We start from the raw sequence: 24,673 nt of genomic DNA, 5'->3' as shown, positions 1-24,673 counted from the left end.
AGCGGCTTTTAGGAATCCACTGCCAGCAAAAATTCAATAAATTTTCCTATTGCACCATTCAAGGTATTATGACAAAAGACATCAAGGTTCTCAACAACTCAACAAGGTCGTCACGATGCACACGCTCTTTTGTTTCAAGCCACTTACACAATTTCCTAGTCTGTGATAGTTGGCAGTAAGAGGCTGGCTAAGCCAATGACCTTGAGAGAATTGATAATGCACCAAATGCCCTGGTTGTGAAGTGCATCAAGGCATCCCTCAATCATCATCACTGAGCTGTGGCGTCTTGTTATGACATCCTACTGGAAACATCTCAATCTCAATTGCCCTTACGATCAACTTTACTATTAAATGGCCTATAAGTCTTTGCTAAGAGTTTACTGACACACTGTAGTAATAAGTCGTCTGAACTTGTTTTGATATGTCTAGAAATGCGCAAACCCTTTTGGAGGCTCCGCATCCCCCATCTTTGCTTGCATATTCCACTAAACCTCGTCACAATTAGTTCCAAATTCAACTCCATGTTCCTGCCAACGGTAGCCAATAAACTCACTCGAAATGTCATCAAGGTACTCACACTCGCGATAGCGTCACCTTGATGGCCTCAGGGTCCATACCCTGATGAGCAGTACGATTGTGAGCAAGAATCTTGTGTAAGTCACAACAAGTAGAAATACCACCGTTCCAAGAAAGGGACCTTCTCTGAACCCAGGTCATCTCCAACTCTTCACATCTCACCGGGGTCTTCTCTCTTCTTCACTGTCTTTTTCAGCGTTCAAAATGGCTAAGAACAAGGTCAAGAAAGGAAACAAGAGCAAGGGTGTCAAGAAGCCTAGCATTCCTCCAAAAGCTTTACCCGTGACGCTTCTCTCTGGATTCTTGGTGAGTCTCCTTGATCCTTGATCAAGGAATCCTTGCTGACTATGTAGGGCTCTGGTAAAACAACTCTGCTCCAGCATATCCTCCGAAGTGAGCATGGCCTCCGCATTGCAGTAGTAGTCAATGACATTGGAGCGTATGTTCACATTCTCTTTCAACAATCCCAGAATCTGACACCTCTAGTATCAACGTCGATGCCTCCCTCATCAAGAAAACACACCATCTTTCAAAGACTCAAGAGAAAGTCATCGCTCTTCAGAATGGCTGTATCTGCTGCACCCTACGCGGTGATCTCCTGGAAGAACTCGTTCGTTTAGCTCAACTTCAAGAGTTTGACTACATCATTATCGAGAGCAGCGGTATCAGTGAGCCCGAGCAGGTCGCTGAGACATTCGACTCCAGACTTGCTGAGCAGATGGACGCTATGGGATCCATTGAGGGTGCACCTGGTCTGGATGCCGATACGATCAAGGTTCTTAAGCAACTGTAAGTACCTTTTCGGAAGCGAGGGGCGAGATACTAACTTTTGTACAGCAAGGAAGCTGGTGGTCTTGAGAAGTTTGCCAGACTCGACACTACTGTGACTGTCATTGATGCCTTTACTATGCTGCATGACTTTGACACGAGTGATTTGCTGTCTTCAAGACGTGATGATGTCACGCCTGAGGATGAAAGGACTGTTTCTGATCTTATGGTTGATCAGATTGAGTTTGCGGATGTTATCATCCTCAACAAACTCGACATGGTAAGTTCAAGAGCACCCCTCTCTCCATTACGTTGAGCTAAAATATTATCAGGTTGATGCTTCGACAAAACCTCGCTTGCTAGACTTGATCAAGAAGCTCAACCATCGCGCCAAGATCCTTGAGTCGAGCTATGGTAAGGTCGATGTCAAGCAGATTGTCAACACTGGCATGTTTAATCTTCAGGTTGCCCAGTCTGGTTATGGGTGGCTTCAAGACCTTCATGCCATGACCGTTCGTGAGGTATGATATATCCGTCTCCGTACCAATAACGAAGTGGGCTTCACTTACTGATGTTACCCCAGGTCAACGGTCGTAATGTCCTTACACCAAAGCCTGAGACTGAAGAATACTCTGTACGAAGCTGCATCTACAGCCGTCATCGACCATTCCACCCACGCCGCCTCTGGGCACTGCTGTATGACAAGTTCATCTTGCAGCTTGAGCAGCCCGAAGACGACGATGAGGAGGGAGAGGAAGAAGACGAAGACCTTGAGATGGTCGATTACCCAGATGCTGAGGACTCAACCGAAGATGTTGTAGTCGACCAAGACACTTCTGACTCCTCTTCATCCCGAGGAAAGCGCTCAGCCCCATCATCACCTCGCAGCTCCCATTCCACCCTTGAATCTGCCCCTTCACCCGAGCCTGCGGCCAAGAAGCAAAAGTTTGATGACTCTGAAATGCAAGACGCAGAGGATCTCTTCACACCCTCTAACGAAGTAATCCTCGAAACCAAGCGGAAACATCCCATCTTCGCACGTCTCTTCCGCTCAAAGGGTGAATTCTTCCTCGCAACACGTCCCCACCGCGCAGGAGACTGGTCCCAAGCTGGAGCTATGCTCACACTAACCGGTGGACGTCCATGGTTCTGCACCCTTCCTGCGGAGGAGTATACAACCGGCGACCCAGAGGTTGATGGGCTTGTGCAGCATGATATTAAGAAGGGTGGGGAATGGGGCGATAGACGTCAGGAATTGGTGTTTATTGGAGAGAACCTGGATCACAAGGCCCTTGAGAAGATGTTGGATGAGTGTTTACTTACTGACGATGAGTTCAAGAAGTGGGAAGGGGTTATGAGAGATGAGAAGAAGAGTGATGAAGAGAAGCGTGAGGCGCTAGAGGATCTGTTTGATGATGGGTTTCCCGATTGGCCGGAGGATGACGAGCGTGAGGACCATGAAGGACATGATCACCCTCATGGTTTGAGGTCGATAAAGAAGCACCTACAAGAAGTTGACTAGAGCAGTCTCAAAAGAAAAGTCATTGTTTGTTCATCCTGGTATCGTCCTTTGTGTACACTCCCAAAACACCTTGCCGTGTAACGTCTTGTTCCATGGTTGCGCAACATTCTGTCTTCGATACCTTTGATGCCCAAGCCCATTGTCTTCCAGTTTAGTGTGTACCATCTCCAAAAGACCAATCAAATATCCCCCATCATAGCAAACGTCGCATCAACAGCCTCCTTCGCCACAAACGAAAAGACCTCAACGTCCTTCCCCATCCAAATGCTTCCCTTCGCCCAACCGCCTACCAAGCTTCTCACATACCATATCGCAAGATGTTTATTGTACCTGTGCACCTTGTTGATACAAGTCCTCTTCATGCTCCGTCGTAAATCGGTCATCCAATCGCCCTCCTCCCATCTCACATCAGTGCGCTCCATCGGACAGAAGAAGTCCTGTGCATCTTGGCTCGAACCTTGCTCCGGCTCTGTGGTGGAGAAACTGATGCTGAGTTGAGCTGGTCGACTTCGATATGTGGCGATTCCAAAGACTGGGGTGCGGCAGGATGATGATTCGGCGCATGAGGAGCTGGTTCGATGATTGGCGGGCTGGCCTGGGAGGGTTAACGTGAAGTCAAGTGACGTCGCGATTGACATGTCTCTTACTGCAAATGTTTCCAACACTAATATACTCGCGAACAACAAAGTCCATAGTTGGCTTGTCCGGTTCACCCGCGTCTCCCGTCCAGTTCTTGAAGATGGCCGTTAGGAAGTCCTCCATTGTATCCTTGGTATTAGAAAGCGTCGCGTTGAACTCTGTCGCAAGACTGCAAGCGTGGAGTATATCGAAACATCGTTTCAGTTCAGAGTCGTCGAGATCGTCAGGAGTCGTGATGGAGCGTGGGTTTCGAAAGATGTGATCGCCGAGTCCGAGGGAGGTGAAGAGGCGATTGCGGGATTCGACGCTGGATCGAGGTTCGGGCGAGGGACTATTGCTGCCAATCAGTATTGGTTCCGCATCATCTGGTTCTTGCTTCACGATTGCTGGAGCTGTGCATGGTGGTACGAAGCGTACAGGAGGGTTGAGAGCAGAACGGGAGAAAGGGGCTGAAGAAGTTGGTGCGTACATTATGCCGAGGAGGGTTGTGGAAGAGTAGAAGAAATCATGTTGTTGAGAGAAGTGCCAATAAAGAGAGGCTCTTCCACCCCGTGCTACTGCAGTGAATCATCGTGGCCGTGATGAAAAAGGATTCTGCTGGTGTGCTGAATATCCTCTACTGAGGAGAGGAGAAGGATCACTGTGCAATAATGGTCACTGAGATTTACAAATACTGGAACCAATAAGAAGCACCGGAGAAACTGGCTACGAAAACGGAATGGACATTAAGTTCTCTTACTGCAATTAAAAGCCCGGGCTCTGGGCAAGCTAACAAAGGGAGCATTTACTGGAATCAGGGAATAGGCCTCGGCACGGACCTGAGAATTTCAACGCTCCCCTCGGAGCCTAATGGAAGTTGGGTACAACGACGTCCCTTGAACCCTACCAACACAAGACGGAAATAATGGACTTGATCTCAACTGTCAATATGACCCTAGAGAATCGTCATGGCATCTGATTCAGTCATCAGGGAACTGACATGATCTTGGTACTCCGTATACCGCCCCAAGATCTCGGTCAATCTCGGTTTTTGATGGATGGGGAGTTAGATACTGGTGGTAAAGCCCGCACGGGTACCGAGTACCAGTACCTGTCTCAAGTAACCAGACAAGCACTACTCATGAATCCTTGTCAATCCCGTAGCTCATTAGAGTGAGAGTTACACGTATGATGAATCACGACCGATATGATAGTTTGGACTTTCTTACGATGAATACAGCCTTGATTCTTCAGTTACATTGAGTCTTCGGACCTTTCGTTCTCCACGTTGACGCCATTGCTTAGGTGATGTCTCTTCTCCCTGCTCATAAATAACTAGGATTTGGTGAAGTTTTTCAGAAATATTATTAACCGTTAAGAACCACCGGGAGTGGTCCGCCGGCAATTCCTGTTTACAGTCCAGTGCAAGATTACCTCCCGACCCCCTGGCTCTACAACATGATCTCGTCCAACCCAATTTCTAAATGACCTGTCCTGTCAATGAACAAAAGTTGTTCTCTCCATCAAAGCAAGGGGAACTTAGTCATGCAGTCCACCTGTATTGGAGGGTGTTTGTGACCGCCCGCGGAGGTACACGACAGCCCCGGTATGTGATGCCCCCCATCCAAGACACACAAAACAAGGTGACGGCCCCCCATTCCAAGGACTTAGGGTCCATCCTGCAGATCTTTGAACATTTATTCTCTACAGTATCTGTAGGAGTATTCTGAAGTTCTCACGCAGTGCACAGTCTACTGTATGCTCTGCAGGTGCATGAATGATGTGATGACACTCCTGTCACTGAGGAAGAAGATATCCATTCTGGAGTGCGACAATTTTGATCAAAGCATCACATTATTATCTTCCGGTGTGGCCTGCAAACATCGACGCAAACGCCTCGTCATGGTATCTGCACGATCTGCCGATTTCGAAGGGGACTCATGAGATGAATAGTAGCATTCGGTAAAAAAGAGAAAAGTCAATTCGGAATGAATAACAGATACAACACAATGTAAAGAATGTGATGCCAAAGGGACAACATCTCGCAGATGTAGTGCGTGACCCCCCGCCGAAAAAAGTCTTGATCTCGTCCGCTTCAAGCCACATTACGTAGTATGGCCCTGTCGACGGTAGGTGATTCCGTGGACGCTGATTGGGTGTTGATTTACGTTGACCAATGAGGGCTTGACTAGTGAGTACTGTTGCATCCACGCCAGACTCTTCAGCCAAGGTACGTGATATGCAGAGTGTTTTCCTTATCTTGCTAAGTATCGTTTCATTTCATTTTATTTTTATACTGTAGACTTGCATGTTGTTTGCCCGCTTGGTGTTCGATAGCGAATGTTGGCATGCATGGGTATCATATGCATGATAGGACCCGTAGTCGCCTTGAAAATGGTGACAAGCTGTGCGTAGCGCTGATCTTTCTTTTCTTTTGGTTCTTTTCTCTCTTACTACCTCCCTCTCGTGATAATCAACAAGCCATGAAATATTGTCTCATGCCTGGGCTGTTTTGGCGTGACGCCCCTGTCAAGCCCAAATACTTGTGATCCAGTCCCACTGTCTGGACCTTATCCACCAATGATGCCCCTCGGACCTAAAGCCGTACGATCTCGTCCAATCACGGCCATCGGCTCTAGAACCGACGAACCTCATCCAATGACGGACCCTAGAAGACTTTAATTTTCACAGTCTTCCTCACACACTACTAGCCTCGGCTGGGTCTAGCAGCTCGTGAGGAACTCCAGGAAGATATGGTCCGGATATTGCTGCAGTCGTCTCATGACGCTGGGAAGATCTTTATTTGCCCCAATGTCTCACGGGATGTTTGGTTGGCTTTGGCTGTTTTGCTTTCGTGGAGATGTGCACCGATATTTATCCATCCATCAGAGCCTCGATGCAGCTTTCTCCTCGGTGGTCTCCATGTTATGTTTAACTGCGGTGAGACATTTAATCTGTACTTCATGCGCTGGAGTAGTTCATTCACAATTGCATGTTCGGTCAAAACGCCCAATTTGTCAATGCCATCTCTGTTATTCCCCGCTGGTAATGCTCTGCATTGCTTGCTAAGCATAGCTTAAGTCGGATCCTTCACTAAAAAGTGACACATTGGCTTAACGTCCACTCTTATCGACCCCTCACACCCCTGACTCCAGACTCCAGTTGAGTGCATGATCCCTAGGGCTAAACTCATTCCGTATTTGATGGCTTGGGGCCAAACTCCAATTCCCCTCTCTTCTCTGGACTTGTCCTGTCTTGTCCCGACTTTGGTAAACACCAGATTGAGTGCTACAGTACACATTGTAAGTATGCTACGTACTAGCCGCTTGTTGTTCGCCCCCCTCTTGGCTCCCACACTGTCCCCCTAACCTGGTCCTCCGCCCTTCCTTTTTGCGTCTCTTATTTATAACGGTTCCTTTTCGCTTCCATTGGCAGGGTCCAAGCTTCACTCCTAGTAGCATCTTTTATCTCCACTACAGTTCCAGACTTGATCGAAACCTTCAAGGTCTGACTCGACCAAGCTATCTAACAACATCATCATTCAAATTGCAGAGATGGGTACAGTCTACCCTCCTTTCCAACAACCAGTCCATCCTTTAGATGATGGCAACCAGCCCTATGACCCAAATATGCAGCTCATGGCCCAAGACCCGTCAGGCATGAATCTATACGGCACGCTTTCCCAGGGTCCTTGGGAGCAATGGTGGTCCGAGAATGCCGCCTTTGCCGAAGCAGCAAACATGGCCGCTCCAAATGCCTACGCGCAAGAAAACCAACAACAATATCCCCAGTACGCCGACAATCAAGGCTCCTCGACACAATGGCCATCCCCTTCAACCTCAATGCACAGCTGTCCCGTCCCATCTCCTTCTACCGAGTCAACCAGCGTAGAGAATGCGACCGGTGACTCCGAAAGCCGTAGAGGCTCTTCATCAACCCAGCCCGACAAACGAAAACGTAATGGGAGCCGATCTACAGCGTCGAAGGCTCCAAGACGCGCGTCAACTCGCAAGACAACCAAAATAGAAGCAGTATCAGAAAAGCCCAAAGGACGCGGCAAAGGCAAAGCAGTCGCCAAGCCGCAACCCACGAACACTCCGTCTCCTGAACCGAAGGAAGAACTCGACGAGTACAGCAGAAAGGTCCAGGAGCGAAACCGCGTCGCCTCCAACAAATTCCGCATCAAGAAGCGCGAAGACGCGAAGAAACTTCGAGCCGACGAACAAGACATGGAGCAAGCCAACCGCGACCTGTCAAGCTGCGTGTCCGACCTCACGATGCAAGTTTACGACCTCAAGATGAAACTCCTACAACACACCGACTGCGAATGTCAGTTGATCCAAGAGTACATCGCGAGCGAAGCACACCGATACATCCAAGACCTGGGCGAAGGCAAACAGAACCATGCGACACCGCCGATTTGCCCCTTTCCCCAGCATAATTGAGAAGAGGCCCCTGTGTACGATTCAAAGATACGAAGACGATGATTATGACGAGTCGACACGGTAAAAAGATCGGTCGATGTTTACAAGTGTTCATTAAAATGCAACGGAGGAGTCACTGGGATTTGCTCGACCCAAGGGAGATATCGAATACGATGGGGTGATATGCTACACCTCTTGTGGTCTTTTCTTTCTTTATCACATATTTTTTCTGTGCGACTCTGGGATTGACGAGTTCAAATGGCGTTGGAAGATTTTACTGTAAAAAGCTATCAGGCTTGATTGGCTTCGCTGAATGGCAAATTTATATGGTATTGCATCTGTTACTGTACAACATCAATAGATCCATGCCGTAGGTTCTCACTTATATCACATTAACTGAGTGTGGAATGTTGAATCAACATGTCAAATTACAACGTGATACGATTGGCCATCAAGTCAAACACAAGGTCAATTTTCGCTGCGAGGCAGTCAAAGAGGACGATTGCTGACTGGACAAGGTTCTCGTACGAGAACGGCTCACGGACATCCATCCAACGGTCGCATTTATCCTAGGCTCGTCTTGTTCAAGCTACAAGTTCAAAATGAGGACACAATAACGGAAACAATTTCGCGACGTTGAACTCTGTTATCGCCACCCGGGGCCCCCCAGACATTTAACTGGACAGAACTGCTGTCATTATCGATGCATTGCGTAGCTCGGAGAGGTCCCTAACGCAAAGATTGGCTAGGCTGAAAGCCACAAGGTTACAACGGTCCCCGGAAATATCATGGCGCTGAGTAGATTGTCGGGACCAGTGGGTCATAGGAATTGTTTCTCGGGGACACTGCAGTTTGTTATGCTATTGATGAGCCAAAGACAGTCCAGTTGAGAGCGGAACGGTAGTACAATCACAGACATGCGTGTTCTAGTTTCACCACCAACAATCTTACACATGCTTTTGCCAACTTTAATTGGGCTTGGGCTGGGCTCAGTCTCACTTCCAAGTATCACCAACATTTAGCTCAGAAGGACCTTTCGTTCTATTCTATTTCCGGTATAGACATCGGAGAAAGCTCCGACACCCCATGATTTCTGACGACCTTGACTCCCACAGAAATTCTGAATATGACGACCTCACCCCCTCGAACACAAGAGACTTTTACCTCGATACGCATCGAAACGCGTACGTGCAATCTTAGCTAGGACCAACCTTACTAGAATCGAATCGAGATCGGGCGATAATTTGCACAGCATAAGTGCACGATTGATCGCACAGGACAGGCCCAGATAATGCCGGGGCTTCACGAGCGGTACCCTTGTTGCGCTATCTGCACCGCATGCAGCAGCTGCGGGATGTGCATGCAGAGAGCCAGAGAATCGGCCGTCACAATATTTGGCCAATCACGTCTATGCGGACGATGTTTCCGGAGACTGGAAGAGCCAATCACTGTGACACGGACGATGCGTCCGTGTCCAATCATAATCCTTGGACCTTAGCACGCAAGATCCACAGATGATGTCTCACATGGCAAGCACAGCGTCACTATTGTGAGCGTAGTGCCATCCAGTTGGTAGCTAACATGCCTCGTGTAATGAAACTTCTGTACAAGTAGCAATGGTGAGAGCGTGTTGAAAACCCCCGGCCACTTCTCAGATTTGCAACGGGCAGTGTGAGTTCGTTCTTTGGCGAAAGGGAGATCATAGATTTCGTAGTGCCGCTGTCTACTGCTCCTTTCCATGGAGAGCTTTGATCCAGACCGCACAACCATGATATGCGATGTGGCAAACATGCAGTCATGCAAAGACCACAGGCCAAGTACTATTCTCAAGGTCAAGCTCAGCCCCATGTAATCATGGCCTCACCCGCCAAGCTGACAGAAGCGCACTGCGCAGTTTGACGATTATATTCGCATATTTCAGGCGAAACTTCGAAATCATATATGACAGACTGAAGTAATTTTGCCTTTGACGACAGCCTTGCAACTTATTCTGGTCATTACAGATTTATGATTGGCTTTGAGCGCGCCATTGCGCGTTATGGATCCGCAGCGTGATCTTTGCTCCCTCCTTTCTTTGAATACCAGACACGGCGAAAAACGTAAAATATGGCAACATTGATGTAACTTCTATGTAAGTAACTATTGTAACTTGTCTATAAGGAGATGACATCGTCCCGTTCACTTGATTTACTCTTTCTTTCGTTTCTAGATACATCTGTGTCCGTAAACTTCGCCCGCTCGTCATCGATCCACGCAACGAAATTTCGAACGATTACGCATGCCTCGAGGAACATAAAGAGTAAGGAGTGCCTTCAAGTAACTTGAATTGTAATGGGAAGATTTCGAGAAAGAGCAAGGAATGGGCTATCTATCAGGACGAAATGGACAGTCACCGAGATCGATACACATGCAACAGTGCACTTCGCTAATGCATGTCGATACCGAACATATCACCGCGATCCAATACGAGCACGCCGAAGAATAATGAGGTCAAAGGAAACGCCAATTCGAGTGATATATGCAGGCAAACAGGTTTATTGAGCAAAACTTGCCGCGGCTTTGCTGCACGAACCGAAACCGCACACCCACCATTTCGAATAAGCTAGAGCACAGTAAACAACCACCAATTAGTTGCACTCGCTCGATTAAAGCCTTGTAGCAATTAGAACGACGAAATGGAAGGCAATCAGTCAACCCTTCCAAGTTGATCAAGGTCCCTTAACTTGGTTGCCTGGAAGTCTCGAACCTATAAGACCTCGGTCATGTTGCAGAGCAACTGGATTTGCCTGGCCTTAGCAATAATAGAGTGCGGTAAGAAAGAATACAGCCATTCGTAGTCACCAGCATCCTTCTGAGGCAAATTGCGTCGTAGTACCACTTAGGGAGACCCCAGCGGCGGAGCAACCGCTAGACCAACGGGAGATAATAGATTGAGCTCCTTTCACAGGGTACAGCATCTCCAGAGATGGAAGGTAAGAATCTTACCAAAGATTAAAGCAAGCTTCGTGTACTGGCCTTATCCTTGCCTTGGTTCCAAGTCATCAAGTTGGCGAATGCAGCTTTTTGCCGACGAAGAAAGTCGTCCGGCCCTGGTCGCCCGAGTTCGTAAAGGACAGCACTTCCAAGGCCTCAGCCGGAAGAACGTCAGTCTAAGAAGTGTTGGGTGCCACCTATGTTCTTTCAGCATAAACATCTACTTCCTGATTCGTGTGGCGACAGCTCCGAGCCTTCGCTAGCTTTAACAGGCTGTGAACCAGAAAGTTGCATGAGACAAGCCGGATTCATTCCGGATATTCAAATTATTCACACACTGTGCATTATGTCCCTAATTCCAAGCCACACGAAGGACCACAATGAATACTACGATTTCCGTCTCCCCGTTATTTAGGTGGATCATTTCTCCTCGTGGCTGCTATCACATCGGACAGTCTGATGCTTTGCACCACCCATTAGCCTGTGTTGGTTAATATGAGCCTGGAGATTTCATAGATAGACGACAGGGCTGGTAGAGATCTGGTAGTGATCGTACGCCAGGATTCCTTGGTGAAGGGTGAAAGACTCGATGCATTTGCACCTCCATCTTCCTTACACTGTTAAGGAGTACTTGAACAAGAAGACACGATCTAAGCATTATTGACTATATCTCCTAGCATCTACACAATTGCTTCTTTATAGCTGTAATACGCAAGGCGAGGGAAGGCCCTCCTCTTTACAATATCTTCCCAGTGCTTCTCCAGGGGTTCAAGTTCAGGGTTACATAATTATTCATGATGGGGCAGAACCCGAGGTTATGAAACATTAATGCGAGTTATGCACCCTCATGTCAATGCATAAGTAATGTTGTCCAGTAGCAACGCAATGCTACTCTGAAGTGGAATTTTCATGACATTGAAAATCAGCTAGAGGCCATTAGAAACAAAATGGAGTTCAGAGCAGATTCTAAAGATACGCCTATTACAAGGAAGATCCCGAAATGGATTTAAATAAGTAGCGAAAGCCATGTTGTTGTAATGGTAGCCAAGAACATACAGCAAGTGCCCGAAGACGCGGATGTTGGAGGAGATTGAGTGATGAGGAAGAATCAAAATTAGAATTAGTATCAAAAACATGCCAGCTGAACCACCAACGTATAGTACATGAATACAAACATCACCGCACCAGCTCCAAACACCAAACCCGTTAGCCAAGAATACACTGTCCAGCAACACAAAGACACAATCCCAGACGACACCTCGGCAGAGTTCGACAATCCGCAGCAGCAGCACACTCCGGCGTAGGACCGTTACCCACGAGTCCACAAACACCATTGACACAAGCACAAACCCCCGGCAAAACGCAAAGATCAAGGTTAGCAAGACAATCTGCTGCACCCGTGCAATCGGTGTTATCGACACAAACACCATTTTGACATGTAGCTCCAGCGCTGCAACCTGCGTTGGAGGTACATTCATCAACGTCGGGGGATGTAGCGCAGACTGCATCGACGCAGACACACAGACCGAGAGCGCAGAGAGGATTGACGGAGAGGAGGCAGTCGTTGGCGTCGACACAAGCATCTGTACCTCCGCCTCCTGCTGCCGAACATATACCGTTGTTGCATGTGTCTCCAGGAGTAGTGCAGTCACCGTCGCCGGTGCACGCATCGCCAGTATTGCCTCCACCGCCACCTCCGGCCTGTACGCAGACAGCGTTGAGGCAGACACAAATGTTGAGAAGCCCATTGAGGCATAGGCCAGCGTTTGCTGTACAGTCATCTGCCGTAGCACATGAAGTTGGGTTGTTGCCTGGATCAGGTCCGCAGACGCCGCTTTCAAGACAGACAGACCCAGGGGTAGTACAGTCAGGATCATCCGTACAAGTATCTCCGTCTCCACCGCCGTTGCCAGCCTGTACGCAGACAGCGTTGAGACAAACGCAGATGTTGAGAAGCCCATTGAGGCAAAGGGCCAGCGTTTGCTGTACAATCATCTGCCGTAGCACATGAAGTTGGGTTGTTGCCTGGATCAGGTCCGCAGACGCCGCTTTCAAGACAGACAGACCCAGGGGTAGTACAGTCGGGATCATCCGTACAAGTATCACCGTCCCCACCGCCGTTGCCAGCTTGTACACAGACCGCATTGAGACAAACGCAGAGGTTCAACAGACCATCCAAACAGAGAGCGGCGTTGGCGGTGCAGTCGTCGGCTGTAGTACACGAAGTTGGTGTGTTTCCTGGGTCAGGTCCACAAACACCACTCTCGAGGCATACAGCCCCGGCAGCAGTACAATCAGTGTCGTCAGTGCAGGGGTCGCCATTGTTACCACCGCCACCTGGTGATCGTATACAAACTGCGTTGACACAGAGGCAAAGATTGAGAAGCCCGTCTAAGCAAAGACCAGCATTCGCGGTACAGTCATCGGCAGTGTTGCACGAAGTTGTAGCAGTCTCTGTTGGTGCAGGAGCGGTTGTTTCCGTGGGATTCATAATAGGGCTGACGATACATAAACCTTCGAGGCAAACGCAAACATTGATCAGCCCGTCTAGACAGAGTGCCGCGTTAGCTGTGCAGTCACCGTTTGTGGCGCATGGAGTTCTAGTGTTTGCAGGTGGCAGCTCAGTTGTTTCAGTCGGATCACCCCCAGGGTTTGCTACGACGCAGACAGCGTTGAGGCAGACACAGAGGTTCAGCAGACCGTCTAAGCATAGATCAGCATCAGCTAGACAGTCATCAGCCGTAGAGCAAGACACCGGTGCTGTGGTAGGTCCTGATCCCGCGCCCGTCTCTGTGGTTGTCGGATCGTTGCCTCCTCCAGGATTAACGCAGACGGCATTGAGACAGACGCAAAGGTTGATCAATCCGTCAAGGCATAGATCCGCATCGACAGCGCAGTCATCAGCTGTAGAGCAAGCTACTGCAGTTGAAGTAGCCCCTGGTCCAGTGTTCGTCGCAGTAGGGTTCGCAGCTGTTGTTTCCTGACCGTTCGGATCAGCAACGCAGACTCCGTTGAGGCATACACAAAGGTTGAGTCCTCCAATAATACAGAGGTCTACATTGACAGTGCAGTCATCGGCTGTGGAGCAAGCAACTGCAGTTGTCTCTGTTGGAGCTGGCTGTGTCGCTGTGACTGTAGCATCGGCAGTAGTAGTGGCTAACGCTGGATCGAGAATGCAGACAGCATCTACGCAAACGCATAGATTGAGTAGACCGTCTACACAAAGATCAACATCAACTAAGCAGTCAGCGTCTGTAGTACAGGCCACTGCTGTTGACGTCGCGGCTGGTGCTTCCTCTGTGGTCGTAGCACCAGCATCTGTAGTTGTCTGTCCATTGTCAAGACCAGATGTCGTGGCTAACGCTGGGTCAACGATGCAGATGGCGTCTACGCAGATGCATAGATTGATGAGGCCATCGAAGCAGAGGCCAAGATCGGCTAAACAGTCAGCGTCTGTAGTACAGGCAACAGCTGATGATGTTGCGGCTGCTTCTCCATCTGTGGTGGTAGCATCCTGGACGGTAGTTGTCTGTCCGTTGTTGGCATCGGTTGTCGAAGCTAAAGTAGGATCGAGAATACAAATGGCATCAACGCAGATGCATAGGTTGAGTAAGCCATCTGAGCAAAAGACAGCATTGGCTAGACAGTCGTCATCTGTCGAACACGATACTGCCGATGTTGCGGCTGGATCTTCTGTTGTTGTAGTAGCAGTCTCTCCATTGCCATCCGTGACTGTCGACCCAGCACTATCAGTTGGCTCTACATCACCTCCTGTTGAGGTTCCAAAGTCAGAGCCGGTGACTCCTGTACCTTCAGGACCTCCGGGCTGCTGCGTGCAGACTCCGTCGACGCAAGTACAGATATTGAGGCCATTGAAAACGCAGAGAGCAACATTGAGAAGGCAATCATCGTCTGTGGAGCATGGTGTAGTTTGCGTTGGCGCAGCAGTTGCGGCTTGAGTAGTGGATGCTGTCTCTGTCTGTCCATCGACATCGGTGCCAGTGGCACCAGTCTCAGAAGCCGAAATACCACTTCCGTCGGTACTAGGTGCACCGGGGTTGTCAATGTCTGTCGTATCGGTACCGACACCTCCGGCCGCGGAGCTACCGCCGTCGGTAGGAGACTCCCCGCTGGTGTCAGTGGGCAAAGAAGTTCCGCTGAGCGTAATCTCAGAGCCTCCGCCACCTTCTGCACCACCTGTTACTCTCGTGCTGGCACCCGAAAGGTCTGTTGAATCAGATCCAGGGTCCACGATAGGTCCTGCATCAGATGTAGCAGCACCGGTCTCCGCCGCTCCAGTCGAGGCTAGAGTAGGAGAATCGCCACCACCATCACCTGAAGCGGATGATCCTCCATTACCATCAGGGCGACCTCGAATGCTGGTAGTTGAAGCTGAGAGTCCGTCTGTGCCAGTCGTGCCAGGGCCAGGGTTGATGATAGGCGCATCGTCACTGGCGTCAGCACTGGCTGCTGTCGAACCTGGAAGATTGCCAGCTCCCGAGCGGGTAGCAGTATCTGCGGGTGGTGAGGTTACAGCTGCACCGCCATCTCCACCACCGTTGCCAGTAGAAGAGCCATCACCACCAAGATCCGGACCAGGTCGGCCACCATTTCCTTCCGGGTTGCCGCTGTCTGGTCCATTCCCTGAACCATTACCTGGAGAACCACCGTTGCCGCCTGGTGATCCCCCATTGGATCCACCGCTACTGTCACCGTTGCCGGAGCCTCCATTGCCTGAGCCATCGCCAGGAGAGGCACCGTTGCCTCCCCCATCGGAACCTCCATTTGAACCTCCGTTGGAACCTCCATTTGAACCTCCGTTGGAACCTCCATTTGATCCTCCGTTGCCGGATCCTTCAGTGCCTCCACCGTTGTCTCCTCCATTAGAACCGCCGTTCCCAGAGCCACCGCCGGGAGAACCACCATCACTGCCGGGTCTACCGCCATTACCCTGAGGATTGCCGTTTGCACCAGGCGCGCCACCGGCGGCGACACAGTCTCCGTTCTGGCATACCTGTCCGGGAGGGCAAACGACACCAACACAGCTAGCCAATGCCGGGTTCGATACACAGGTATTACCCAAGCAGATCTCATCACTGGCACACGTCTCACCACCGCAGTCGGTGGGATCTCCAAGAGGGACGCACGCTTCCTGGATACAGGCATAGTTGGCAGGGCAGATAGAGCCGCCGCAGCTGATGGGTCCATCTACTCGAACGCAGCGGTCGTCGATACAGGCATAACCTGGTGGACATACAGCGTTTTGCCGATGGAATAGGCGATTGAGGTTGGTGGAGGGTCCGCAGGATAAGGGGTCCGAAACCGAAAGGCATTCTCCGCTAACGCAGATGAAGTTTGATGCGCACTCTGGCTCGCATGCAGAAGATGGAAATCCCTTACCATCCTCGCCTGGGCCTGGACGACCAGCGCCAAAGTTATCGGTGCCACCCTGGTTGTTACCAGAGCCAGAGTTGGAACCTGGACGTGAGCCCAAGAAGCCGCCCGGGTAGCCGTCCGGGTAACCCCCCGGGTAACCGCCTTGGCCGCCTTGAGTCTGACCACCTCCACCTGAAGCGTTACCAGGAAAACCGCCAGAGCCATTGTTGTTCGAGGTAGAGTCTCCTCCTTGCTGATTTCTACCCTGTTCCGAAGTGGCGTCATTGGTAGAACCTTCTTGACCGCCTCCGTTGTTGTTCTGGTCTAAAGACCCCCCAGGCCCGGAAACAAATCCTCCTGGACGTGTAGAAAGACTACAAGCAGTCCTAGGGATGCTTTCCTGGTGAACCAGGTTGCTAATGCACTGCCCTGAGACGCAGACTTGTCCCTTGCCACATGGTTCGGCGCTACTACCGCACTGAGAAGTATCCGTCGAGATACTAATCGGTACGCATGCACCACCCAAACACCATGAGCCAGACTCGCAGGGTGTACCGCAGTTCTGGTTTGCATCTTTATCTTCAAGGGACTGACATCGCCCAGAAACACAGACTTGCCCGGCAGTGCAGTTCTGGGAAGTATCTCCGCAATTGTTTATATCGGTCGAAAGGAATATTTGTCGGCAGTATCCATCTTGGCAAGACGTACCAAGAGAACACGAAGTTCTCTCATTGCAGGCTTGAACGTTGGTACCGAGGATAAAGGGAACGCAGGTATCGTAAAGACACCAGCTTCCAGCATCGCATTTGGTATTGGAAGGGCCGCAGGATACAGGATCTGAGCCGATGTCGAGCTTTTGACATTGTTGATTGATGCAGAGAGATGAAGGACCACAGGATCCTCCTCCACAGTGAAGAGGATCGACTGCGATCTCGATGGAGACACACTCGCCGTTGGTGCACAATTGACCAGGCTTGCATGCGGTAGGACAATCGTCTGTACCGAGATCAAGCGGGAGACATTGGCCGGCAATGCAGATCTCTGAAGGTTCACAGGAGTTCCCGAACTTTCCACAGTTTCGGGGATCAAGACCAATAGTGGTGTTGGTGCAACTATCCCAGGTGCAGATGTCAGGGATGGGGCATCCGGCACGTGGGACGAGGTTTGGGTATGTTTGATGGGGATATGCAGAAGCTGAAACCGTCAGGGTAATAGCCACGAGGGCTCGCCAGCTCAGAGAGTGAGTCATGGCTATGTTGTGATAATTTGTCGACTTGTTGTTGATGATGTCGACTTCCAGAGTAGATGAAGCTTCGCCCTATATATCTTGGTAGTTGTTGACTAGACGAATCTCAACATACCTATCCTCACAATAAACAAGCAATTGACTGCTCGTGAGAAATAACATTCTGAAATACCGGTCTTCAATACATCCTGGATCAATGTTTGATTAGGCTGGCTTGTGTAAGGCCTATGGGGCCAAGTCTTGTTCATCCCTAGTATATGGTATGAGGAGGGCTCTCGGAATCATGACAGTTCAGGTGGTTCCAGACCGATGAGGCTTAGTGCTACATGCCTTGGCACAGTAAGATTTTAAACAAAACATCGTTGATGGGTTTGGATCCAGGTCTGGGCTGTTTGTGATCGATTACAAGCCTTGCTGACGTGAAACCATCGAGATAAGGGGGCGGTCGCTCACGACGCCGAGTCGATGTGAGTCTTGTAGTTAGATAGGTCTTGTTCTCATACTCAGAGCTCTATTATCTTCAGTAGCAAACATTAAAAGATTTGTGAAACTTGAATTCAACAACGAGAGACGACAACCACAGATTCAAGGAGACATTGGACAGAAAGTACGGTCAAGGGCGCAAGAGATCCAGTTCTACCCTCTTTGATAGAACCAACAGCAAGAATCAAAGACGGCATTCCATGACGCGCTCTGCTGTCAACGTTTGGGGCTGAGTCAACCAGCATCAAATCATGTCACGGATATCACCGTCTACCAGCCACCTACGTATTAGACTTTTTAACGTCTCTTTTGTTCTCTCTCTCCAGCTCCAGTCGCCACATTGGGATGTATATGTGCAATATCTGCTACTGTGAGCATTTGACAGGGGTTTCGGTTTCGAATTCCCGGTTATTCAGGGAGGCATCCCAGGTCCTATGGGCAAGGACGATGACATCAACGAGAGCTTCTTGGTAATTTAATGGGTCCAGGCGGTGCCCAAAGTGCCATCTTGATAAGTCTATTGAGCATCTACTAAATACTTCTAACCCTTGATTTCAGCTGATGTGGTTGGTCATATCGATATGTGCTAAGAGAAGTGATAGGTCTACTAGTGCGGTTTATGGTGAATCGATATAGGACTCGAATTCCGCTTTTAGTCTTCATAAGCGAATGGATGTTTTTATCTTGAATCTGCTTCCACTCATTGTCCAGGTTTCCGCATAAACTTTGGACTGACTTTAAATCACGAAAGACTGGCCACAGTAACACAGTTGCATATCCTTCGAAATCCTGTTTATGTTGGAATCTCCTTCCCGATGAGAAGCAAGCCAATTTCACAGCAATAATCAATATCTGGTGTTGATTGGATCTCTAGTGAAACAGGTTGCAACCTCTATAGTTTGACATGCCGCTATTCTTCGGACAGCGTATTCGTGCCCATCACATTCGGCCTTGGAAGTAACCGAGACAATAATACTATATGCTTAACAGAAGCTACAGTTTAAATTACAGCAGCGCCACGTTGTAGTGGCCGGATCTCGGCAGTTCGGTGAGAGATGGAGACACCAACTACGGCTTGCAAGTCCTTAATTACACGGAGAATTCCGTTTCATTAAACTCGAATGGCCGGTGATATAGGGTTGGCTCTCTATTACTTATCTCTTGGCACATTCTGCCATCACATCCCTTGGACCCCACGTCTCAGAACAGTGAAGGTGGCACCCTAAACCTGTATCATTTCTGAATTGCCATTTTCAGATGCCCTGCAACTTCTGACTCTTGTTGAATGCCATTACTTTTCGTGTTCAAATGACTAAACTTCCTGTGCGGCTACTGTGACCACGAACATATACTGTCGTGTGACATTAAATCGACCAGTTAACCAGATCATGCGCCGATGCAGGGTCAAAGGACAGCTTCTGAATGGCTCTGTTGGTGATGGAACTGAATCACGCTTCACAACAACATTACTACGATCACAAGTATTACATTGTATCACTTGCGGGACGATGAGGCAGCTCGACTGTACTGTAGAAGGCTTTATTCAATCAAGCAATCAATATCAAGAGTACTTCTCTTTGGCCGGAGATCACACCTAACGTTACATATCCCTGATAATGTGGCTTGTAAGTAGTTGCCTATGACCCCATTCCTATGTCTTCTTGAGGCCATACATCCAAGCTACCTATCGTGCCCAAAGGCATGTCCAGCTTGGCAGAGCTCTTTGGTGGATGCCCAAGTCACGTTTCCAAGAGGTTCAAGGTGTGTAACACAGAGACTATTGAAATGAACAACTGAGAAAAAGTCCCCCCTTGGTGTAACCGGACAGAAATAAGATGATCCGTAAACTTCCCCTCGCCACCAATGATATCTCGTTTGTGGATCACCTTTCAGCTGCAAAGTCCTCAGCTTGTGTCCTCCCTTGCATGAAATTTTCAGCCTCATGCAGTCTTCTCCAGATCGGGCGACTCCAGAGGAACAGATCATATTTCATGAGTGAAACTCCTTTGCGCCTCCATTGCACAGACTCGAAAGTCGATGTGAAGTCTGAGACATGATCGATCAGGATCGAGAGTCAAAAACGTTGAACTGTCAGATCATACCATCTCGGCAGATCTAACGATTGAGTCAAAACTAGGGTTAGCAGTATTTTTGCTAGTAATTCCGAGTCAAATGTCTCATGTATACGTCTGTGATGTGAAGAGAGCAAGCCAACGGCATTGGAGCTGGATCCCTCTGGGCAATCAATCAAAATGAGCTGAAAGAAGTCAGGTGGCAGAAACAGGGTCAATAATGGAGAGAGAACAAAAACAAAAAACAAAAACAAACTGATCGTGCGTCATCCGGAATTCGAATCCGAGCCTCAACTTTTCTCAATGGAAGAGTTGAATCCTAACCCCTAGACCAATGACGCTTGATGATTTGATGAGTCAGCGAGATACCAAACCGTTCTATAATCACCAGATTCTCTCAAGCACCTTTCATTATTCGTGAATGGTATTATACAGCTCCACATATGTCAAGCTTGACGAGAGTAAAGTCCAGGTTTCTTCTATATACGTAGACCAAGGATAGATCCCCCTTCTATGCCTTTGAACCTGAGTTCATGTTATACTTATAATGCCATCCCTCACTCTTCATATCCATCCTGATCTTGTACGTCTCTTCCGCAACTCTCAAAACATCCAAATCCACATCGACGATCTCCATCTTCTCCTCACCAACCTCAATTCTTCCCAATGCTCCCAGAATCGGCATATTCACACAACTCAGCCCTCCAGCATTGCAAAACACAATCGCAGCTGTATTCTCAAAGGCTCGCGCTGTAAGTGTACAATCCAAGAAGATCCGTTCAGAATCAGGGTTGAGACCAGCTCCCTCTTCGCCGTTATCATCCATAAACCAGTATGATGGTATGAGTATGATATCAGCACCATCGTTGACGAGCGCTTTGAACGCTTCGGGAAATGCTAAATCCCAGCATATCACCATACCAGCGCGTACGGGTCTTCCATCGGCGTGTTTGAGCGGCGTGTCGAATGCGGTATGAGGCGTATGCGTTGAAGAAGTTAAATGTGGACGCTCTGGGTGCCAAAGGTTCTTCTTCTGGTAAGATCCACAAATCTCACCTGTTCCTGCGGCAAGGAAGTAGGCCATGTTGCGGAGTTCTTCATCTTTAGAATCAGGAACTGCATGGACTTCGCAGATCGTGCCGGGAACGATGTTCATGTTGAGCTCTTTAGCTAGAGCTTGGTATTTTGAGAGATATCCTGTTGATGTCTTGCTCGCGGAGATGAAGTCGGGATGTTCTGGGACCCATGATGTCAAATGGAATTCAGGGAGAATTGCAATATCGCATCCCTTTGAAGCGGCTGAGCGAAGATAACTTTCTGCTTTTGCAAAGTTTTCTGCGACAATGATGGCCTGAGAATGTGTAAGTCAATGACATCAATACAGACAGTTACAGTAATGACGTCCAGAAACTAACCTTGGGCTCAAATTGAATTACAGCAACTTTATAAACCGGCGCCATTTTGAATGCAACGTACTGTTGGTTACCGAAAGAAATTGTTAAAAATGAACAGAAATAAATGTCTTGCATATCTGGGGAAACCTCAACGCAATGCGGAGTATAAAAATATCGGCCGTCGGCGTGATGCGCAGCATTTCTCCACTGTTAGCATCGGGTATACATTTCTCTAAATGGCAAGGCTTTGTCAATGATTATTCGTCACAGGCCAATCATTATCACGGATCGAGTTCCTTGCTTGGCCGTTCGCCACTTGCGCCAACTTTGTGAGTTCCTTGTGTATTGATTACCCGATATGGATTTGGTCGCTGATTGACAGGTGTCACCTCGTGTTCATGTTGACGTCGCGTAATGCGAATGATTGCCCAAAAGTGTTTTTGTTATATCCGTAGCGAATCATAATTCGCGAATGACAGGGACTTGAAAGCTAAGGAAAGCCACTGAGATTACCCCTCAGTATCTCACTTGGTACGCCAGGTGGCGCAGGTCCAGAGGGTCCATCGAAAGGACAGAACAAAACGCTGCCCTCAGCCGTATTCTGTTGTCCCAAAAGCGGCCCTTTTGCAATCCCCTCCCCCATAAGATCTTGGACCTTATCAACGGCAGATGCATCAATCCCGGTCTTCCGTAATTCATGCGCCATTTGTATGGCTGCAGATGCAGTAACAGGGTTCTCACGCCCAATCGTGATCATGAGCTCCATAAGCGCTGTCATTTTCATCTCGCTGGTGCGATTTTGTGCGGACACATAATCTTCTAGAAACACATATGTCGCCATATATGCTGCGAATGTAACGAGGGGGTTGCCGAACATGGCTGTCACGTCGGGCTGTGAAGCGATGATATTAAATATCGCGTCGGCAGAAGGGACGAGACGCGCCTGTGTGTTAGATAGTACGTCAGCCGAGATGTTGTGCTTCTTGGCCTGAACAGCACCAACGCGGTGGATGCATATCGACGCGGTGTGAAGCTGGAGGTTTATGGTGGTGGCTTCTTTGGTATGTGACCCGCGGAGCGTTTCGGGGAGCGCGATGAACGCAGTTGCGAGACTTGTGTCGAGATCGCGATGACGTTTCCAGAACTGACTGTTTTGGATATCTGTTAGGTCAGAGGCTTGATGGTCTTGGTAAGTATGGTCGAGACATTCGTGGAATAGATGAGTCGTGGTGATGCGATATGCGAATGATGAGCAGAGAGAGTTGTCACCACCGAGAACTTGGGGCAGTGAGGTTGACGGTTCTTCCATGCCAAGTTGAAAGGCTTCATCCGAGGCTGGCAATAATGTGCTGATCTGCAAGGTGTCAGTCACGTATCTTCTCAGCTCTTATAGATCATACCTTGTTGACGTCCATCAGACTTGGCCATCCCGTAGTGCCGCTCGTATGCTTATCACTGCAAAAGACAGCCCATAACGTCCTCCGTCTCTCTTCCAGCTCACACCAGTCCTTGGGTTCTGGAAGCGTTGCATTTCGTCTCCAGTCATTCTTACCATCGAGTTGATGGAGGCCGAGAATCTGTGACAGACGAACAGACTTTGATGTACTCATAGATGATCTGGAGAACCACATATTTTGCACTTCGAAATGGGCCATAAGGACGCAGCATTGTGTATGGGCGAGAGTGACGAAATACTCTCCATCACCCTGATGTTGTTAATTGACGTGGTGTACATTTAACGATTAACTAACCTTTTGCTCATCAGCTTCAAGATAATACCTCGCTCTTCGATAGAAGGGATCTGCCAGGTGCTTATGAGGCTGTGAAACAAGCGCAGCTAGCGCCATGATTATATACTGAAGACACATGGGTGGTTGCATATGAGGCGGAAGATGCAGCGACGCAAGATATCGCGAAGGGTGAATGTACTGCGCATCGCAATGAACCTTTGTGAAGAAGACATTCGTCCTACAAAATGTCAGATCTTAAGTTCGATGCTCAGTAATACACACTTACAACTCCTCAATAATTTCTTGCGGTGGGAGTTGTTCATATCTCCCCGTCTCAGTGAGTTGATTCTCCGACGGTTTAAAGGGTCTAAACGATTGGTATCCCTCCTCCTGCGTCGCTTTGAGCCGATACTCCAGATCAACTACCCGTCTTAGCAAACATCAACAACTTCACTATTGACTTACCCAATCGCGACTCGAGTTCTTTGACTCGTGGCCGCGTGGCTGTTATAACAGGCTTCTTGCGCGAAGAGGGATATTGGCATTTTGTCCCAGTGGCGGAACAGCGGCTGCATCCGGGGCTGAGGCGATCGCATTTGAGTTTACGGTTACGGCACTGATAGCACGAAAATGGCATGAGGGTATCCTCCGGGGGGTTCGAGGAGGACGAAGCCATTTTCTTTTAGAGTTGGCGAGAGCTCGGTCAAGTTATTTTTGGAGTTGGAGGTTACGTGATGGATTAGTTACCTGCGTGATCATCCTTCGCCTCTTCTGTAGGGCTGTAATATAGTGGGTCTCGTCGTTCGTGATTTGCTGCGCACCACTGATCACTGTATCGCGATAAGATTGACCTCTGCTAACCTAAACAACACCTCGTCGAAAGTACAGAGAAAATATTTGGATAAGCGAGAGAAATGAGATGAAATGAACATAGAGATACTCTGTAGAGTTTTATGTAAAGCATAAAGCTGAAAATTATGAGTGTCCTTGAAGTTAGCATTTCTGATCGAAAAGGCTATTGCTTCGTGTTATCACTCAAAATTCTCAATCAAACCTACCTCCCAGGGAACATGGCCCTGTACCATTGGCAGGAGTTAGCTTTGACGGGGTAATTGGAAGAGCCATTAATATCCAATAAAATATTGGTATCCGCATTGCAAACTTTCCTTCTCGTCGAGGTATAAATAGAGGGCATGCCCCACCGAAGGCATCTCTCAACACTATCTAAGTTTCTAAAATACTACGCCACCCCATGCACATTGGAGCGGCGATGGGGCGCATGGGGTAGCCTCAGCCGAAGGCCGTGTGTCCGCGGGCCGGGAAGCTATTACTACTACTACGTACTGATCCAGTGCCATGGCCATTCTTGGTATTATATATCATGTAAGGACTCCGTGTAAGAACCTGTCGTTTCCTAAGCTCCTGATCCCTCATCTTCATCTTCATGCCATCCGGGGGAGACCCGTAGACCAGGTGATTACGATCAAATGG

The 24,673-nt window shown here is 48.9% G+C and overlaps 7 protein-coding genes and 1 non-coding gene across 9 annotated transcripts; 3 read left to right on the top strand and 5 right to left on the bottom strand.

Moving 5' to 3' along the window:
• Window positions 1–269: 269 nt before the first annotated feature.
• FOXG_04044 (uncharacterized protein) lies at window positions 270–4,229 on the bottom strand. Its single transcript, XM_018381916.1, has 3 exons — window positions 3,514–4,229; window positions 1,404–3,461; window positions 270–1,354 (listed from the first exon to the last, which is right to left on the bottom strand). Exons 1-2 carry the CDS (start codon window positions 3,974–3,976, stop codon window positions 3,046–3,048), a joined length of 879 nt encoding a protein of 292 aa, XP_018238530.1. The 5' UTR covers window positions 3,977–4,229; the 3' UTR covers window positions 270–1,354; window positions 1,404–3,045.
• On the top strand, window positions 463–4,796 carry FOXG_04045 (PiT family inorganic phosphate transporter). Of its 2 annotated transcripts, XM_018381917.1 has the most exons (6): window positions 463–882; window positions 930–1,015; window positions 1,063–1,365; window positions 1,414–1,624; window positions 1,677–1,865; window positions 1,928–4,796. In XM_018381917.1, exons 1-6 carry the CDS (start codon window positions 781–783, stop codon window positions 2,864–2,866), a joined length of 1,830 nt encoding a protein of 609 aa, XP_018238528.1. In that variant the 5' UTR covers window positions 463–780; the 3' UTR covers window positions 2,867–4,796. The 2 variants fall into 2 exon arrangements, with proteins under 2 accessions (XP_018238528.1, XP_018238529.1); XM_018381918.1 differs by having other exon boundaries at window positions 463–1,365.
• Window positions 4,797–5,849: 1,053 nt separating this feature from the next.
• On the top strand, window positions 5,850–8,344 carry FOXG_04043 (uncharacterized protein). The gene is made up of 2 exons (XM_018381915.1): window positions 5,850–6,786; window positions 7,037–8,344. Exon 2 carries the CDS (start codon window positions 7,039–7,041, stop codon window positions 7,927–7,929), a length of 891 nt encoding a protein of 296 aa, XP_018238527.1. The 5' UTR covers window positions 5,850–6,786; window positions 7,037–7,038; the 3' UTR covers window positions 7,930–8,344.
• A 650-nt stretch (window positions 8,345–8,994) lies between these two features.
• On the top strand, window positions 8,995–10,442 carry FOXG_04042 (uncharacterized protein; the record flags this gene model as incomplete). Its single annotated transcript, XM_018381914.1, has 5 exons — window positions 8,995–9,092; window positions 9,523–9,579; window positions 9,912–9,943; window positions 9,994–10,039; window positions 10,118–10,442. 5 exons carry the CDS (start codon window positions 8,995–8,997, stop codon window positions 10,209–10,211), a joined length of 327 nt encoding a protein of 108 aa, XP_018238526.1. The 3' UTR covers window positions 10,212–10,442.
• Window positions 10,443–12,087: 1,645 nt separating this feature from the next.
• Window positions 12,088–17,506, bottom strand: FOXG_04040 (uncharacterized protein; the record flags this gene model as incomplete). The annotated part of the gene is made up of 2 exons (XM_018381913.1): window positions 12,088–12,929; window positions 12,979–17,506. The coding sequence occupies 2 exons, from the start codon at window positions 17,504–17,506 to the stop codon at window positions 12,088–12,090; spliced, it is 5,370 nt and encodes a 1,789-aa protein (XP_018238525.1).
• A 2,814-nt stretch (window positions 17,507–20,320) lies between these two features.
• Window positions 20,321–20,399, bottom strand: FOXG_18723. The gene has a single exon. It is a non-coding gene; the product is annotated as a tRNA-Gly (tRNA).
• Window positions 20,400–20,569: 170 nt separating this feature from the next.
• FOXG_04039 (uncharacterized protein) lies at window positions 20,570–21,621 on the bottom strand (the record flags this gene model as incomplete). Its single annotated transcript, XM_018381912.1, has 2 exons — window positions 21,474–21,621; window positions 20,570–21,409 (listed from the first exon to the last, which is right to left on the bottom strand). The coding sequence occupies exons 1-2, from the start codon at window positions 21,585–21,587 to the stop codon at window positions 20,570–20,572; spliced, it is 954 nt and encodes a 317-aa protein (XP_018238524.1). The 5' UTR covers window positions 21,588–21,621.
• A 200-nt stretch (window positions 21,622–21,821) lies between these two features.
• Window positions 21,822–23,858, bottom strand: FOXG_18722 (uncharacterized protein; the record flags this gene model as incomplete). Its single annotated transcript, XM_018398862.1, has 5 exons — window positions 21,822–22,806; window positions 22,853–23,158; window positions 23,204–23,420; window positions 23,469–23,604; window positions 23,648–23,858. The coding sequence occupies 5 exons, from the start codon at window positions 23,856–23,858 to the stop codon at window positions 21,943–21,945; spliced, it is 1,734 nt and encodes a 577-aa protein (XP_018238523.1). The 3' UTR covers window positions 21,822–21,942.
• Window positions 23,859–24,673: the final 815 nt, after the last annotated feature.

The sequence above is a fragment of the Fusarium oxysporum genome, chromosome 4 (genome assembly GCF_000149955.1).
Source record: "Fusarium oxysporum f. sp. lycopersici 4287 chromosome 4, whole genome shotgun sequence".
NCBI classification, from domain to species: domain Eukaryota; kingdom Fungi; phylum Ascomycota; class Sordariomycetes; order Hypocreales; family Nectriaceae; genus Fusarium; species Fusarium oxysporum.
The sequence above is the reverse complement of the archived record's forward strand: the minus strand, read 5'-3'. Positions and strand labels throughout refer to the sequence as shown.

Bases quoted from the DNA above. Each gene is read 5' to 3' on its own strand.
- FOXG_04043 (XM_018381915.1), top strand. From the start codon at position 7,039: ATGGGTACAGTCTACCCTCCTTTCCAACAACCAGTCCATCCTTTAGAT.
- FOXG_04044 (XM_018381916.1), bottom strand. From the start codon at position 3,976: ATGTACGCACCAACTTCTTCAGCCCCTTTCTCCCGTTCTGCTCTCAAC. The intron at 3,462-3,513 runs GTAAGAGACATG...TAACCCTCCCAG, and splicing joins TAGTGTTGGAAACATTTGCA to GCCAGCCCGCCAATCATCGA.
- FOXG_04045 (XM_018381917.1), top strand. From the start codon at position 781: ATGGCTAAGAACAAGGTCAAGAAAGGAAACAAGAGCAAGGGTGTCAAG. The intron at 883-929 runs GTGAGTCTCCTT...CTGACTATGTAG, and splicing joins CGCTTCTCTCTGGATTCTTG to GGCTCTGGTAAAACAACTCT. The intron at 1,866-1,927 runs GTATGATATATC...ATGTTACCCCAG, and splicing joins ATGCCATGACCGTTCGTGAG to GTCAACGGTCGTAATGTCCT.